At 36.3% G+C, this 18,746-nt stretch overlaps 1 protein-coding gene across 1 annotated transcript in view; it reads left to right on the forward strand.

Annotated features, from left to right (window-relative positions):
- The window catches only part of LOC107751394 (opioid-binding protein/cell adhesion molecule-like), a 73,952-nt gene that overhangs the window by 41,362 nt on the left and 13,844 nt on the right, over positions 1-18,746 (forward strand). The window contains exon 3 of the mRNA XM_016567116.1: positions 2,396-2,533. Within this exon, the coding sequence (XP_016422602.1) occupies positions 2,396-2,533 (138 nt within the window). The remainder of the gene's footprint in view (positions 1-2,395; positions 2,534-18,746) is intronic.

Below are 18,746 nucleotides of genomic sequence, written 5' to 3' on the forward strand. Positions count from 1 at the left end.
GTATCGCATTGTCACATGCCTTGTAAAAATTAATAAAAATATGGCTGAGCAACTGACGAGTAACACTGTTTTAGCGCAGATTTTCCTCGCGCTTTGGACTTTGAACCCTGGTTAACAAGCAGATCTGCGGCGAGTTCGTGCAGCGGTGTCAGAATACATGCAATGCGTGCGTGTATTAGAACACATAATGTTCTGCAGTTTATTTACTAGCCTAACTGTTTAAGGCCATTTTCGCGATTTCATACAGTAAATCAGCAAAAATCACCCCTTCCTCTTCTCATTGAAGACATGCGATGCAGTATTTATTGTAATATTTATTATAATTTATTATATTATAATTACAGGAGACAGAAAATACCCATATACCACTTTGAATGATGAATGATTCCATTTTGGCCAATTTCATTGCTTCAACCTAGTGCCATGCACACACACAAACTCACTACAGCTAAAGTAACTCGTGAAACTCGTTCTTTTGAAGTATTTTCAATTTTATTATAGGCAGAAAAATGATTGTTCTGGAGTAAAAATGTAATTAGTCCCATCAGGACTTTCCCCCTGCTGTTATGATTTGATAGATAGGACACAATATTGTCATACACTGGTGGTTTACGTGGATAACTGGATTTATTTGAAACTAAATTAATTTATGTTTTCCATTACACATTTGTCTGAATCATTGCCATTAATATGCTAAATATTCAATGGTATGTGAGCGAATCAGCAGTTAAATTGCAGAAACTTGGAAGACTCTGACCTCAGTATCTGTGTTAGCAGCTGTTTTTTCGTTTGCAGTCCAGACTTCTTTTGCAGATCAATTATTCAGTCATATTGTAGTGTGTTTGTGCACGTTGGTGTACCTGTGTGTGTGAGTGAGTGACATCCCTTAAGAAAATTCTTGTGCCTACTTGGATGACTCACTAAAACTTCACTAAACAGAATTAACCATAAAATATTTACTTTTCCAGCAAACACAGATAGCGGACTCCCATATGAAGCAGGCCGATAGGACGCCAACTAAATATCTCTGAGATACTGGCTGGTTGGTTTATTCAGACTAAAACATGGAACACAGTCAAGAAAACTGACAGACTGTCCGGGTACCATTTCCAGTTTCAGTCAAGTTATAAACAACATTACCTTAACAGAGCATGACCTGCTCATCTTATCACGTCAATCAACGACAGCGTGTAATACTGAGGCGTTATTCTAATGGACTGATTGTAGATTTATCTACAAAGCTTACAGAATCATTTGATTGATGTACAATCAATTCAATTACTGTATGGTTCTAGAATCGGAAGGATTTCAAAACTCTAGGGTTTCAAATTCAATGTTAGAGGACAACCACCTAATTAAATTGTTGTCAGAATTGTTATAAAGAACAGACCTTGGATTCCAGAATCACATAATTCAAATTAGAATCATAGTTAATACACCAGTCTATGGATGGGAGAATAACAAATATAACTATAAATTATGTATATATTATGTATATAAAGACTTTTTTTTTTTGAAAGAACGTATAATTTTATTCAGGGCGGATGCATTAAATTGACTAATCGTGACGTATAAAAGTATAAAAATAACGTTATAAAAGTTTTTTTTTTAATTATTATTTTATGCCATTTTTTGAACTTACTATTCATCAAAGAATCCTAAAAATGTGTCCACAAAAAATATTAAACAGCAAAGTTTTCTGTTGAAATAACAGGAAATGTTTCCTGAGCATCAAATCAGCATATTAGAAATATTTCTGAAAGATCATTTGACACTGAAGACCCAATGTCTGATGAAAATTTATCTTCGCTATAACAGGAATAAATTACATTTTAACAGATATAAAAATAGAAAACAGTTATTTAAAAAATATAACAATATTTCACAATATTACTGTTTTTGCTGTTTTATGTATGTACTACTGTAGACTCTTACAGTAGTACATATCATAATTTTCAAAGATGTCACCACAAGTCACAACAATCTGAATATGAGATCTATATTTTTATAAAAACTATGTTTTTCTTTTGCTTTGTACACTGCTTGTATTATGTTTGTTTTTCTTTATAAAATCATACAACCTAAAAAAATATATATAACAACATGCCCTAGGAAATCGTTGCAAGACTTTTGCATAAGAATTTTCAAGAGAAAACAGAAAATGTAAATGTAACTTGCATCTGCTGCTTGCAAGCTGCATAAGCCTTACACATCTATTAAATCGAATAGTGAAAAATATGCACATCTTGATTAAAGCTAACGTTATGTTTAAAACATCCTCCGGGTGCTGATGATGTTATGATTTTTTTGTTAATTGATGATTAATCACTTAAGTGCCAACATTTTTTTTTGCAGAAGTGTGATTACAGTGTTGCATTATGTTGTTTTTTTGCAGTTCCTGCCAGGATTGTAAACATATCCACGGATGTTTCAGTGAACGAGGGCAGTAACGTAAGTCTCATGTGTCTGGCCATCGGGCGACCTGAACCCAGCATTTTGTGGAAATTCCGTTCTTCAGAAAGTGAGGGAAAAGGTAAAGGAAGACTTTCTTTATTTTGCAGTGCTGTTTACTGGAAATATAGCATTGTTAATTTTCTCGGCAATGTAACTAATTATGTTTCTCAAAGTGATAGCTCACCTAAAATAAACATTCTGTCATTATGGACTTTAATTTCAGTCTATGCCACAAAATTGACCTAGGATATATACCGCAGGACTCATAGAGAGCACTTTTATGATGCTTTTAGTCCCTTTTGGTGTTTAAAAACTGAATAAATGATGACAGATTAGATTTTGGGTGAACTGTCTCTTATATTGAAGCTCACTCATGGTCATGGGCTGAATTATCTATTGTATCTTGTGAGATATGACCTGATTTTGGTGTGCAAATAAAAAGAAGTCTCAATCAGTTTCATTCAATATACAGTTTTTATGTTAATGTCTCATTTTCTATTCATCAGTAGGTAGTGGCTACACACATGACTCTTCATAATTTTCTTTCAATTAGATATTTATAAATATGTTAAACTTCAGATAAAGAAAGTGAATCTTGGATCATTTCTGAAGGGGTTTTGGATCTGACATCAAATAATGTCAAGCAGTCTCAGCACAGCTGAGAGTAAATCCCCCACATTTACTACGTATTCATGTCTTCCTCCACTACCCGACTTCCAGGACACTGGCTGCATTTTAATTCAGCTGTTATAATGGAAACCACAGCTGTACACGAGCCAGGCAAGAAAAGAAAAGATTCAGCCTGCAAAATCACTTTGCAGAGAAAGCAATATTTAAAAGTCTGTGCACAGGGTGTCATTTAATGTCAGCCAGCTTGCAGCAATAGCACGTTATCTGTGTTGACATTTGTATGTGATTCCTAATGAAAGAAATAAGACGTGAGGGATGTTTTGTTCTCTTTTTTTCTGTCAACTTTTACAGCTGAGTGAAAACCTGAATATTAATTTTTCTGGATTGTTCAGCAGTTTTGTCGACACAGCTAAATGTTGATCTTCTTCAATTACAGAATTCTAAGGATAAACTGAAGTATTTGAGTATCTAAATAAATGTAATCTTTTATTCCATGAATTGCACAGTGGAACATTTGAAATTAGAGACTTTTTTTTTTCCAGCAGCCACTCATCTAGAATCAGATTTCCCTATTAGATGTATAGTTACAGTTTGGATTTGGGTAGGAGAAACTGATCCTAGACCAGCAGTTATGAGCAGTTTTATCCCAATGCACAAATCAGAAGTAGATTGAGAAATGATTCCACATACAGCACAGTACAGTGCAGATCAAGATATTCAGATCAGTAAAAACAAAGTAAACAAAATCAAATGAAAAGCAAGATTGAAAAGCAAAATTCTAAATCAGTTAGGTAATGCAGCAGACAAAAGTTTATATTATGTGCATGTGCTACACATGTTGTGATGTGTCGGACTAGAGATGTTTTTTTTAGTCTCAGTCCATCAGTGGAAAGACTAGAACAATCCTAACAGAAACATTAGCACTAGAGGTAGCTTGAGGGTCAGTGCAAAGCAAAACACAATAAATTAGTAGGTGTGTGGACTTTCTGCTCTTGTTATGAGCAGTCTCACTGTAGTGAGAAAATAGTTTTTTCAGTATATACTGTATTCTATATATAGTACCAGTCAAATTTTTGGACACACGAATGGGAAAGTGTCCAAACTTTTGACTGGTACTGTACTATAATATACACAAAGAATATCGGCCGATATATCGGTATCGGCCTTTTTTTACTCCCTAATATCGGTATCGGTATCGGTATCGGCCCCAAAAAAACCCATATCGCTCGGGCTCTAGTAAATAGTATGACAAAGTCTTGCTGAGTCTACTGGTAAAAACTTTTAACTACACTAAAGTTTCCAAAATGGGGTTTAATGCGACTTTATATCTCACAGCTGCAACTTTATATATCACAGATATATTATTTATCACAATCAAGACTTTATCTCACATTGTGATTTTATTTCACAGTTGTGATTTTATATCTAACAAATGCTACTTAATATCTCACAAATGTGACTTTATATCTCACAAATCTGACTTTACATCTTACATTATGACTTTTTATCTCACAATTGCAGCAATGCCATAGAAGAACCATTTTGTGTTTGCCAAAGAACCTTTCAGTGAAAAGTTCTTAAAAGAAGCATTTTTTCTTAGAGCAAAAACATTTGAATAATCATAAAACCAAAAAAAAATGTATGTTGACAGATTAATGAATCGTGAATAATGTGATTGATTAATAAATAAAACTGACATTTAGAAGGTCCTTCTCATTTACACTGGAATACACAAGAGCTTGGCAACACTTGTGCTGTTTTCTGACACTTCTTTGAAAGACAGAACAGAATTAGATAATTAGATAATTTTTTTAATTGCGTTAAATACATGTAATGGTGTTACACTTATTTAACTAATCTCATAAATGAGCATTTAAATAGCTTGCAATAACACATATTGCATATTTCATTTTTTTTTTTATGGGCCATTGAATTTTTAGTTTGAGCTGATTCCATAACCTGTTATGTTGGCAAGAGAAATTTAACCTGAAAATTGCTATTGACAAACATTGGCACGAAAAGACAGAAAATAAGATGTCAATATATGAAAGGCAGTTGCACTCTTCAGAGGGTACAATACATTTTTGGAAACAGAAAATGCATTTTGAAAAGTGCTTATCAAATTGTTTGAAGAATGTCTTTGAGTGCACTGCACTGATATTGAAGATAACTGATTTTTTCCTCAAGATGCAGTGGAAAGTTCAAGAACTTTAATTTGGCATTGTGAAGATTTGATTGACATGCCGGTTGCACAGAGGTCTGATATTGTGGAGTTCCCACTGAATTGCAGTCATACTGTTATTGCAGTGCATACTATTTGCAGAGGTAGAGCTGTCACGGGCAACAAAGAAAGCATGTTGGGACATGAAAATGTCGCTTTTATTTTCATGCAGTGCATGTGCGATGAACATTAGAATATATCATTACTTACATGAGTAAACGTGCCTTGTAATGCAGGGTGTATAAATGCACTCTTGCCATGCACTCGTACAAGAGCGATATTTTTACATATTTAATGATAATTGAATTAGACGAATCTGCGGTTACATGATGCAGCAATGAAAATTGTGTTTTCGAGTGGCCAGCTGTTGTTGTAGTTTGCCGGTTCTTCATTCGCAGCATATGCCAGACTGGATTTGTCCCCTACAGATGACATTGCACCATTTGGCACTTTAGAAAATGGATTTGCACTCATCATGTGCAGTTTGTGAGCACCCACAAGCTGCGGTGTCAGTGGGAATATCCCACTCTAATGGGTTTAATTTGGAGGGCTCCCGTTGTACTTGGTGGGTTCTCATACACTAAGACAGAACTCAAGGAAGACAGTGAATTTTTTTAAATTGGGTCTGTTTTCAGACAGATGCATGTGTGTGAATCATATATGTACTGAATAATTTGTGTTCTATTGATCTTGTTTAGAATTTCCACAACGTAGCTGGTTGGTTTAGCATTTGCACTCATAAACCAGGTCTGGAGCTGCACAGCATAAGCCTTTTTAAGCCTTAAGGCTGAAGTTCGGAATGCTGACACCATGAACTTGCTTTCATGCCCACTTGAACATAGTTGATCAGTGTGTTATTTATGGAAGTTTTTTTTTTTTTGTGGAGAAAGAAAAAAAGTGAAGGACTTTATATCTCACAGTTGCAGCTATCTATTTCACAAATGCAATTATATTTCACGATTGTGACTTAAAATCTTGTTTGCAACATATTGCAAACATATTGTTTGTATCTCACATAGCACCTTATCTTACTATTGTTATTTTATATCTTACAATTGGGACTTCAATTGCGACTTTACACAGTTTCTCACAATAACAATTTAGTATCTCACAATTGTGATATTATTTTACCAATGTGACTGTATCTCATGAGTGTGACTTTAGATCTCACATTTGCAACTTTGTATTTCAAAACTTAATAGTAACAGATCTGTGACTTTATATCTCACAAATGTGACTTTACATCTTCCAATTGCAACTTTATATCTCACAAAAGTGACTTAGCATCTGACAAGTCTGCCTTAGGATCTCACATTTGCAACTTTATATTTCACAACTTTACACATCTAACAAACTTAACTGTATATCATGTTTGTGAATTTATATCTTACAAATGTGACTTTACATCTCACAGTTGCAACTTCATATTTCATAATTGCAACTTTAATCCAATCCAATTTTATATCTCAAAATGTTACTTTACATTTTACAGTTGCAGTTTTCTCATATTGTGATTTTATCTCACAATTGTAACTTTGTCTTAAAATGTGTCTTTGTATGCTAAACATTTTTTTCTCTTAGATCTGTGTTTGCATTGGTAAGGTTGAAACCACAAGAGCCATTCTCTATGAACAATGTAATGAGTAATACTATTACTCTTTCATATAGGATTGCAATTTGTTTTTTATTGCAGCTCTTGGATGCATCTATATTGAAGCAAATAGTGTCCAAGTATTTTTCATGCTGCTTTTCAGGGATTTTCTACCAGTATTGTTGTATTGGCCTTTTTTGACATGTTTTCTTACCTCGTTTTTGAAAAAATCTCATTGCTTTATAGCTGGAAGAGAAGGTGCTTTATTTTTTCCCTTGTGTTTGTTGCTTTCAAATATTCAGTAAGAAACTAGCCATGCCTCAGTGACCATGTCAAATAAGGCTTGTTGTCTGCAGATTAGGTTGTCTGAGGTAATGCAGGCTTAGCTTCGCTTCCCAACGGCCACACGCAATGGCTCAGAGAAAAATTTGAAGCCAATGCCTGAAAAGGAAATGGGGATCAAGGGGAGAAATTAGCTTACACGCAGTGCCAATGTTTCTCAAAGGCGCGTCAAACCGTGGTAGTTTTTCAGCTGAAAAGCAGACAGGTGTGCGAGACCCCCACTCGATGCTTTCTGTGCTCGTCCGCCTAAATCACCAACCCAACAAATTCTGCTCATTCCACCTGATTTTTGATCATTAATAATTCAAAGGGGGTGAAACGGCCGCTGCCTGTGTCTGGAATGTATTTTGCATGGATGCGATGGAGTCTCATTTTGCCTGACATGATTGGTCTCGGTGGGTTTCTCCATGTGGCAGCCCCCCGTGACGCAGTTGGATGGAGCGTCAGCCTGGAAACTCAGCAATGCGAGTGCTTCATAACAGCTTAATAATGTGTCATCGTGCGCTGCTCCTATGAGTCCGACTCGGACAAATTTTTAAACATAGCTAATTCATCATTGCGTGTCCCTTTGTAAAGCCTGTTAAAATCCCTTCACAGGCTTTTGAGTCTGACACTACAACAAACTGTGGCAAGATATGAGATGCGTCAATCTGTTTTTCTCTTCTGTGACTGCATACTGCAAGCTGAGAGTCTTTTTGGAGATTAGCAACTTTAATGTGTAAAAAAAATTCAGTTTTACCTATAATGGGTATAGTTGATGAGAATGATCATTTACTATTTGGTAACTCCCATTATAGCTTGCAGAATGAAAATGAATCTAAAACAACATCCATTTCAAAACATCTATGCTGTCGTAGTGTTTATAATTTCAAATCAAGCATCGTCACGTAGAGAACAATGATGTGTGTTAATTTACCAGAGAATTCTGATCAAGCTCTGCTGACAGCTTTTGTATTGAAAGTGAACCCAGGGTATCTGAAAATCAGAGAGTGACTAATCTAATTGCAGCAAATTATGCTTTCTTAGACTTTTTTTCCATGTAATTGTATTTTAAGAGATGCCTTGTTGTACTTAAAGCACATTTAACATTTCACACGTTTGATGTCTCTTTTTGCTATTTCATGAAGTTAAAATTAAAAATTATGTTTCTGTTTCTCTGTGTTCTTTTCAGCAGAACATTTTGTCATATATTATATTATAAATGTATATTAAATCTTAAATTTCTTCTGTGTAGCAGGTTTGTATTAAATGTGGACAAACAATTTGGTTGTCACAGGAAATGTCACATTGCACCTGGAAGAAACTTTTTTTTGAAAGAAACTACATGCCAAAACAGAAACATCTGTGTTTATTCTTTGAGTTGTTTATCTTTATTCAAGTAAGACGTTATTTATGAATGCAGAGATGATTTTAGCATTTTCCACTAGTTTTTAAATAGTTTTAGCAAGGTTTATTTTTCTCATGGCATTGGTACAAACATCATGTTTAATTTAAACTTTGCCTCTGTTTTGCTTCTAATAGCACTGGATCTAAGTGAACTTATTTTATCAACAGTATAATTTTGCATAGTCAGATTTTTAACTCATGCCTCATCCACATTGCAGCTTATTCGAGCAAAGAACCTTCTATTTAGACTGCAAGAGGCCATCTGACCTGCATGACCATCCACAGTTAGTTATTTTTACTTAAGGTTTAGGGATGGATAAATCTGAAACTGAGAGAACAAACAACACAAATGCAACTTGTAAATGTCATGTGTACATATGAAGCAGTCATGTACTATACGCCGTACATGCTAGTTTCTCCCAGCTCCCTCTGCCCTTTGAGTCACCCCGTGCTTGTTTTAATTAGACTTTGAGGAAGCAAAGCTGCTTATTGATTTGTCATTGTTTTCTGGAAAGGTCATACATCTAAATAAGTGTGGTTGTGAGAACCGATGTCAGATCTCACATTAAGTTTTGATGCTAACAGGGAGAGTAGCCAGGGATGAGTCACAGGAGAAGTGGAGGCTGATCAATGTGGCGGCACCAAAGCCCATCGTTAAGGGCAGAGGAGGCTGAAATAAATTACTGCATGATTTGAGGTGTTGGAGACCTCTCAGGGTGAGTCGGGAGACTGGAAGTTTGTAGTCATTTTGTCCTCAGATGCACTGTAAAAAATGACCGTTAATTTAACGGTAAAAGACTGTAAAAATGCTACAGTAAAAACCTGTTAAATGGTTAACGGTAAATTACTATATACGGTGAAAAACTGTATTGGACATTACATGTAATTTTACGGTAGTATACCGTTTTCTGGAAGTGAAAAAGACTGTATAATTTACAGTGAATAACCGTAAATTGACATTCCCAGAATTCTATGCGTTACATTTCAAATTTGATGTTTTTTTGTTGTTGAAATAACTATGTTTCTTTTTAGTTTTTTTCTTATCAGTTAGGGTTGTATTTTACACCTAATGTTGTTAAATGAATGTTTATTGCATTATTTCAGTTTCATGTGTGTTACCATGATGGTGTTTAGTGTTTGTGTGAATGACACTGTGCACCTTCTATATATGTTATTATTTAAAAGCTGCTTGTGATGGGCTTTGGTTCATCATGTGACTTTCTCATCACCACCTGCGTTTGGTGGTTATCAGTGTATTACAAAGGTACAAAACAGATTTCAATACTTCAATAGGTTGGTATATTAACATTATATCAGTTAATGAAATTACGGTATTTAACTGTAAATTTAAGTTAATACCATAAAACCTAAAATGTTGCTACCATATTTTTTATGGTAACATTCCGACAACCACAGCTGCCGTTTTTTTACCGTAAATTTTACAGAATTTTTTTTTTACAGTGTCATTTCACACTGCTCTGTGAACACGCTGGCTACTTTAACATATATTGCAGCATCCATCCATTCAATCATTGTATAAATAAAAGTGTATATAATAGCACAGCACTATTATTGATGTTTGTGATCTGCTTTGAATATAAATATACACTATTCAATACAGATAGCTGTCCATACAGATAGCAGATAACATTGATTTAAATGAAGTTAAGATTGATTTTCATTGGACAAGAGGCTCTAATCTTTTGATACCAACCATACACCATTCTTCGCGGAGTTTGAAGTGTGTAACAACCAACATAGGCTTATTGGAAAAACATGCTTCTGTCACAAAAACATATCTATAGATACATTTCACTGCAGTTTCCAGCTGAAATGAACACTGGTGGCAGAAAAACAACTTTTATTACTTTTCATACAAATTATGATTAAAGGGGCAGATAATTGATTAACATTGACATACTGTATTTTCATGCAGTTCCTTGCCCAATACTGTGTTCTGACCTCAGAACACTTTAACCATAGTTTACTCGCAAAACTAATACATTTTGACTTTTGCATTACATAACCAGCTCTGTATGTATGGTTTTTCTGACAGTAAACTTGTTTGGTAACTCACATGGTGCAGCATTGCACTTGCGATGCGATCAGGTACGATTGCCATGAAACATGATGAAAGGGTTGCAGGGTTGCTTCAGCAAATGCGTTTTTAATAATGCATTAATCTTATAGTGACACTCACTGGACATTTCATTTCCAAACTGCCATGATATGTTTGGTCTATCGTACTGTATCGCGTACCTTGTCAGTGTCGTGCGCTTTGCTTGGCCATTTGTTGTGATAAACAGGAAAGTGTGTTCAAGCGCCAGCAAAACAGTGTAAAGAAATACTCTTTGTGAGAAGCAGTCAATCAGCAGAAGTTAAAAGCAGCTCGTAAGTGTATTTATTTCTTGTCTCAGTGTTTAGCGCAGTTGTCGTTGCTAGGAAACACTTGTTTTGTTTACTGTGCTACGTGTATTGCGTTAGGCTAACCGAGACTTGTCATTTGCACTTATATGTTGTTGATCTTTTGTTAGTTTTGACTGCTTTTATTGTCCTCATTTGTAAGTCGCTTTGGATAAAAGCGTTTGCTAAATGACTAAATAAATAAATAAAATAAATAAATGTACAACAACCAACGTAATAAACGTTAATAAAACATTGCCAGACTCACTGTTTCAGAAAAAAAACTGAACAAGCTTTTAGTGCCACTCACTGGACATTTCACTTTGAAAGTGTCACAAAACTTGCATGAAGCAATGTAATATTATTTTGCAGAAAATAATTCGAAAATAAAATAAAATGCAACAAACAGAAAGGGAGGGTTTTTGAAGGTTGTTCTAAAACAGGAATCATTTTATTTTTTTAATGTATTTTTAAATTATAATAATAATAATTATTATTATTATTTGTAAATTATCTTTACAATTCTTTTTGGTGATGCCAGTGACAGAAATTATACGTGTCACCTAATCTTTTACATAATTCATATAAAAATCATATATTCATATTTTGCAATGATAAGTATGATCTCTTAAAAAAAACACCAGTGGAACTCTTGAAAAGCACCAGGTGCCACTAATATTACACCATCTCCCTCCAATTAATATTTCCACCCAACTCCCTCTTTCATTTAGGCATTTGTGAAATGTGCAAATGCAACACCATACCAGTTAAGCAGAAGAAAAGCTTTGCTTCAAGAGAATTTGGTAACTATCAGACGGAGGTGAAGGTGTTTTCTCAGGTTTGCATTGTAATTATTGTAGTTCCCTTTCAGTCAGTCACGTTCTACGTTACGTCAGTCGTGACTGACGAATTGGGATCTCGCCCGAGAGCCCAATCACCTTCGAGTGTAAACTAAACAAGCCAATGACAGTTGGCGTGCGTGTTTCGCCACGCGCACCCTGCCCCGCAGCGCGGGTATAAAAGGAGAGCGCGTGCAAACGCACATCAGCTTTTCGCTTCGGAGCCGAGCCTTCTACAAGACGAATCTCCGCGAGTGTTTGCAGAGAGAAACAGCTGGCGTTGGTGTTACGGCGTATCAGCGGGGGTTGCCATCCAGGCTGCTGAAACCTCGGCGAGCTGCAGCTTCGATTCTGCGGTCTCGCCGCGACCTCCCCTGGGCGCTTCAGCACTCTCTCTGAAAGAGTGTTTTTCCTTTCTAAAAGAGCAAATTCTAAAAGAGCTCCACGAGCGACGGGCGTCTTTTTAAAGATGGCTTCCCGCTCGTGCATTTCTGGATGTGGTCGCTTCCTGGCTGCATCTGATGGTCATGATCGCTGCATCTCGTGCCTGGGCTTACAGCACGCTGAAGCAGCGCTCATGGATGAGTCATGTTCTCAGTGCGGGAACATGACCATCGCGACGTTGCGGTCTAGATCCCTCCTCATTAAACGGGGGGGTATCCCCCTTGCCATGCCTACCCTCTTGGGATCTCCCCTCGGTCCTGACGGCCTTGAAGGAGGAGCCCTTCGAGCCTCTGCAGTCGGTAGAGCTTAAGTTTCTGTCGTTGAAGACAGTGCTCCTCACCGCATTGGCCTCGGTCAAGAGGGTAGGGGACCTGCAGGCATTTTCGGTCGACGATTCGTGCCTGGAATTCGGAACGGGTAACTCTCACGTTGTCCTGAGACCCCGACCTGGATATGTGCCCAAAGTTCCCACCACGCCTTTTAGGGATCAGGTGGTGAACTTGCAAGCGCTGCCCCGGGAGGAGGCAGACTAATGCCGTCGCTCTGCTCTGTCCCGTTTGCGCTCTGCGCGTTTACGTGGACCGTACGCAGAGCTTCAGGACCTCAGACCAGCTCTTTGTCCGCTTCGGAGGACAGCAGAGGCTGTCTCCAAACAAAGGCTTGCCCACTGGTTAGTGGAGGCTATAGTCTTAGCTTACCAGGCCCAACGGTTACCTTGCCCCCTCGGAGTGAGAGCTCACTCTACGAGAGGAGTGGCATCTTCTTGGGCATTGGAGATCCCAATTCGTCAGTCACGACTGACGTAACGTCTCCGTTCCCTCCTTCAGGGAACGAGGGTTACACAAGTAACCGAGACGTTTCTTTTTGCACCAGGCTCCAGGCGCTGAGTGACCTCCGGTGAGTGGCCCCAGGATAATTGTGTAGTTATTTTGTGGTAATTAGGGCATTGTAAAATAAAGCGTTATCATTTTTCCTCATAACCTTTCTTTCTGCTCTGCTGAGAAGGTGTGATTGTATCACCATACATCAAATTAAACTGTCCCCATTCTGTCTGTGTCTAGAAAGCCCAGCCAGGAGAGTGGAAGTAGTTTCCTGGCTCGGAAAATGTTTTCATGCCTTTTTTTTTTCCCACTTTGAAACCGGATGTGGGTCAAAAGCGAGTATGAAACCAAGCAGCTGTACTCTTTAAAGTAGAGGTACTAGAAGGAGCAGAAGAGGCTTGTTTACTTTCTCTGCTTGTCTGTGTGCGTGTTTATGTGTAGGTGGGTGGTAGTGTGCATGTTCATGTATGCATTTGCTCTCTTCGTATGTGAGTGGGTTATATGTGGGCCAGGCAGAGGTAGAGCTCTAATCTCAAGTGTTGTGTTTTCATCATTGTCATATTGTTTATTTATCGCATTATCTCTCCTGGTTTAGTCTAGCTCTCAAACACACGCTTACATCCACAAGCGTTATTCTCTTACAGGCTAATTAAGTAAATGCTCCCTTTGCAGCTACAACTCTGAATTCAATGAGATTTCATTTAAGCGCTTTAACGGCACGTTTCTGCCTACCAGGTATGGCCGCTGCAGCAAATTGGTTTAAAGAGAAATCATTTGGATTACTTTTATATCTCCATAATTGTCGCTGTGTTCTTACAGGCTTTTGTATTTTTCCAAAGAGATTAGCATAATGCGGCCTCATTTTACACACCACAACACTGAGAGGATCAACACTGGAAATACACAAAATAGACAGGTTTTTAAGTTTTAAATAAACAGAATATAAGTTTCACTGATCAATGGGTAACTAAGAGAGATATATAAACAAATTACATATTTAAATGTTAGCAAAGAGTACAATAAACATCTTCAACCCTGATCACTGTCTCCCTAATCTCAGGAACTATATAGTTTTGAATCACAAGTCCAGTTACACAAGTGGTTTTGTATCTTAGTTTCAAACTAGGAACATTTTGTGAATTTCATCCTCCAAAATACAATTGCAATATCATCGGTTTTGCTTCAGCTCTTGGGTAAACAAGTGGACTGAATAAAAAAAACACTGGCATACATTCAGACAAGAGGCGGCAATATAAGGTAGAAAAGGTGTTTTTCTTCTTCTTCTTTTCTCATTAATGTCAGGCTAGGTGAAATCATATTTTGAATAAGGTTTGTGCCCCAGCTGCCCTAAACTTAACAGTATTGGTGATTACCAAAATCATTTTTTTATGTTTCTGTAGTGGTTAATCCACCAGTATGTGTAAGCTCTTTAGTCACAGTCGTTTTTGTAATGCTAAAATATAATTATTGTTGTTATCCATGATTTTTTTAATTTACTGTTTTATAAGAAATACATAAAAAATAGTAAAGCACTTTATTTATTTTTTTATTCATATGCCCAATTACAGTCAATAAATATAGTTTAATAAATTTGTTAAACACTGTATGTGCTTAACATATTTATTAGACCACCTGTCATAATAAAGAGAAAACACAAATATGTTAAGAATCTGTCAAAAACTTGTTTAAAAAAAATAGTCATTCATTAGGCAAATAACAAACTGAAACAACCAAATAGTCTTTATTCACACATAATAACCAAAAAACTTAATATTTTGTATGGCCTCCTTTGGCCTTGATAACAGCCTGTAATTCCTGATGCCATTGTTTTTATGTATTTTTCTACAGTCTCTGTTGTTAATAATTGTTGGGCATCTGAATTTGAAAAAAAAAAATAATAATGAAGTGCTTTACTGTTTTTTCTGCCTTTCTTGTAAAACAGTAAATTTGAAAATTCATGGATAACAATAATTACATTTTAGCATTAAAACACTGTGACTAAAGAGTTTACACATACTGGTGGATTAACCATTACAGAAACATAAAAATGATTTTGGTAATCACCAATACTGTTAGTTTAGGGCATCTGTGGCAAAAACCTTACATTGGGTGGCGGTGATCTTTAAGCACTGTATATATATATTTATCAGAGGTGTAAAGTATCAGAGTAAATGTAATTAGTTACTGTACTTGAGTATCTTTTCGGGTACTTTGTAGTTGTACTGAGTATCAAAGATATTAGCAACTTTTACTCTTTACTTCACTACATTTTTGAATGAGTATCTGTACTCTTTACTCCACTACATTTCAAATGAGTGTTGCAGTTACACATTACATTTTGCATGGACCTAGCTTTACTCAAGTATGGTTTTTAGGTAATCTTTACACCTCTGATATTTATATATATATATATATATATATATACTGTATATATATTTTTTTTTCTCAAAAGAAATTGAAAATTGTATTTTCAATTGCGTTTTCCATATGTGGATGCATAAATTGTATCCAAACGCAGTAGCAAATCTTGCATTACCGTTTTCGCTTTCACAGATGCACAGTGACAAATTTGTTGTTTTTACCCCAAATGCAGCGACTAGATTTGAACTGTCTGTTTACTCACATGCATCAATCGGAGTGTAAACAGTGAGCGATCTTGAAACAGGTGAAAAGCGTTTGCTTAATATATTTGTTTTTGGGTGAAATAAAAATTTATGCCAAACATAGCTCACTATTCTGGGGGCTATTGTTAATTGAACTGTACCTTTTTTCTTGGAAATGTTCAAAAGCTTTTCAGTAGCCAAGGGTATATGTCTATAGAAATTGAGTTTCAAAAATAAACCTAAAAGTATGTCAGCTATCCCCAGTCTGCCGTAATATAGACTGATACACATGACATCATCATTGTATTTGCATATTGCATATGGTCTTTTATTTGCATACTTCTGTCTGTCTATCTATCTATCTATCTATCTATCTATTTTAATTTGGATTTCTAACTTTCCATACTATCATTTAACCCACAATTTAAGCACTGTTCTTTTGCTGCCTTGCAAGCATGGGTATTTTCTTCAGGGGATGCAAATCTAGTTTTATAAACAACATTTATTCAAAATGCAATTATAATGAGGAAAAACGTATAAACAATCAGGCAAGGGGACGAATACTGTGAATGATGGGAGTTCGGATTCTGCAGAAATCTGCTATGGCAGAATTGCAGGCCTAGTTTTATCTACATATTATATAACCTACACACACATATATTCATGTAGTTAGTCTTGTGAGAAGTTATGCTGCCTCTATATATGTGGAGATGTGACCCCTATAGCAGGGCAGGCCCGGTTATCAGCTATCTGTCAGATTAACAGTGGGATCAATGAAGAGCTGCCAGGACAAGCCTGACTAATCCACTGTAGTTTAACTCAGATGGGACGGGAACGAGTGTGGTCTCTGTGAGACTCTTTTAAAGCCTTTACTGTAGATATTTTATCACTACTATTGTGTTAAGAATCATTTTGTCAGTAAGTGCACATTGCCACAGCAGCGTCTTCCTTCAGCACAGGCATAATTTACAGCACATTGCCTGGATATTGTTTCAAATGCAAAATGACATTGCAAGTACAATTGCAGTGTACATTATTTGTTACATTATTCATTTCTGCAATGAGCAACCCTCCCTGTGTGTGTTGGGGTTTTATATGAAACTTCTCATGGAGATGGCGTTATCTGAGTGTTTCATTATTTGCTAACAATGAACATTTAGACTAATGCTTTCACACAGGGCCTTCTCTCTTCCCACCGAGTGAGAAAAAATTCACAACCCAAACTACAGCATTGTGGAATAACGAAGTAGCAACACTACTAACTTAACTAAATTTTTCAGTAGTGTGACAGAAAGTTCAAAATAACTCTCTTTTCATTCCAGTTATATATGCTGTTAAAATCAGTCAGAATTTTTTTGGGGTCAATTCTGTTTTAATGAGTTCAGCAAGGACACATTAAATTGATCAAAAGTGACAGCAAAGACATAAGATTTTACAAAATTATTTGAAATAAAATGTGTTAATCAAATCCTGGGAAAAAAATACCACAGTTTGCCTAAAAATATTAAACAGTTATTTTATTTTTTTATTTTTATTTTTCAGAAAAAAATTAATTATAAAATATTCTATGTTAAAGAATATTCTAATATTTATATGGTATTTATATAATAGATTTGGTTATTTTATATGTATATTTAAAGTAGCTTTTTTTGTTAGTAGTTTGTAGTGTAACTACCCTACAGAATAAAAATAAATGCTTTAATCAGCTGGTTTGAGATGGTCTCGCATGACCAGTTGACAAGTGACCAAAAGCCTTCACTTTTGAAGCCTGCAACACTTATCTTTTTTTTTTTTTGTATAGTATAACTAGTTTAAGTATAACTGTACTGTAGTATAGTATAATTGGTTTAAATGATGAGTAAGTGACTGAACACTTGCAGCCTGATAGCCGACCTTGAGGTTATTATTTCTGCATTTTTCCTGCCAGTTCAGATGTCTTTCATTTGAACTGCAGCTCTTCTCGTGTGATGTGATGAAACTGGGATTGTGAAACGTTAAGAGGAATCAGACTGATGTGGGCATCTCCATTTTGTACTCTCTCAGCTGTGAGAGGGCTTTGTTTAGCCTTGGAACCATGACAGTTTTCACATCACTTTCTCTCTTAAGCGCTTCTCTTGTCATGCTCCTCTCTTTCCGTCTCACTGCCACTATCATTCCTCCCTCACCTTCTCTTTTCACTCCGGTTACACTTGACAGAGCTACGTATGGTCAGTTAAAGACAAAAGAACACAAGTAAAAGCTTAAAAGGACAGTTCACTCAAAAAAATAAAAAAGTCAGTGAAAAGTCAGTGAAAGTCAGTGGGGTCCAAAGAGACCTTTTTTCAGAACATCTTTGTGTGTGTGTGTGTGTGTGTGTGTGTTTGTGCGTGTGTTCCACTGAAAAAAGTGTATCAGAAATATATTGACTTGTCACTCATGGTAAAACAAACACATAATTACTAATCTATATAATAAATCATAATTTGTGTAATATGTTTGTGCACTGATGTGCAAAAGGTTACGTACTGTAAATAAATGTTTAATGATTATACAGCATGTAAACGTAGAATAAACAGAATTCAGATTTTCTTTCCATGAAATTAGACATTTGCTAATGTGCTCTAGCGTTACATCAGTGACTGTGGCATCCCTCTCTCGAGTCACATACTAACTAGTTCATATTCCCTGTCCCAAACCAGTGTTATCAAGCCATGCTCATGTGTTTCAAGCACAATCAACCTCTTCTCCATCTTATTAAACCAGTCACATAGTCAGTGAAGCCTGAAAAGAACATGTATTCCCTGGATGCATCGCTGCCCTCTTATCTTTCCATTACAAACTCACACATGTGACTTATGGGGCCGAGGGGATGGCGTCATGCATCCCCGTCGCGTCAGCGAGGAGAGAGAGAACGAAGGAGGGGGCAGCAGAAGCTGGGAGGCCTTGGTGATAAATCATTATTTATTTGTATCTGACAGAATTAACACTTTGATGAACGCACAGAGCTTGACTTGTTTTTGGCTGCACTGATTT

Source organism: Sinocyclocheilus rhinocerous, unplaced genomic scaffold (assembly GCF_001515625.1).
Source record: "Sinocyclocheilus rhinocerous isolate Xijiao unplaced genomic scaffold, SAMN03320098_v1.1 scaffold1624, whole genome shotgun sequence".
NCBI classification, from domain to species: Eukaryota; Metazoa; Chordata; class Actinopteri; order Cypriniformes; family Cyprinidae; genus Sinocyclocheilus; species Sinocyclocheilus rhinocerous.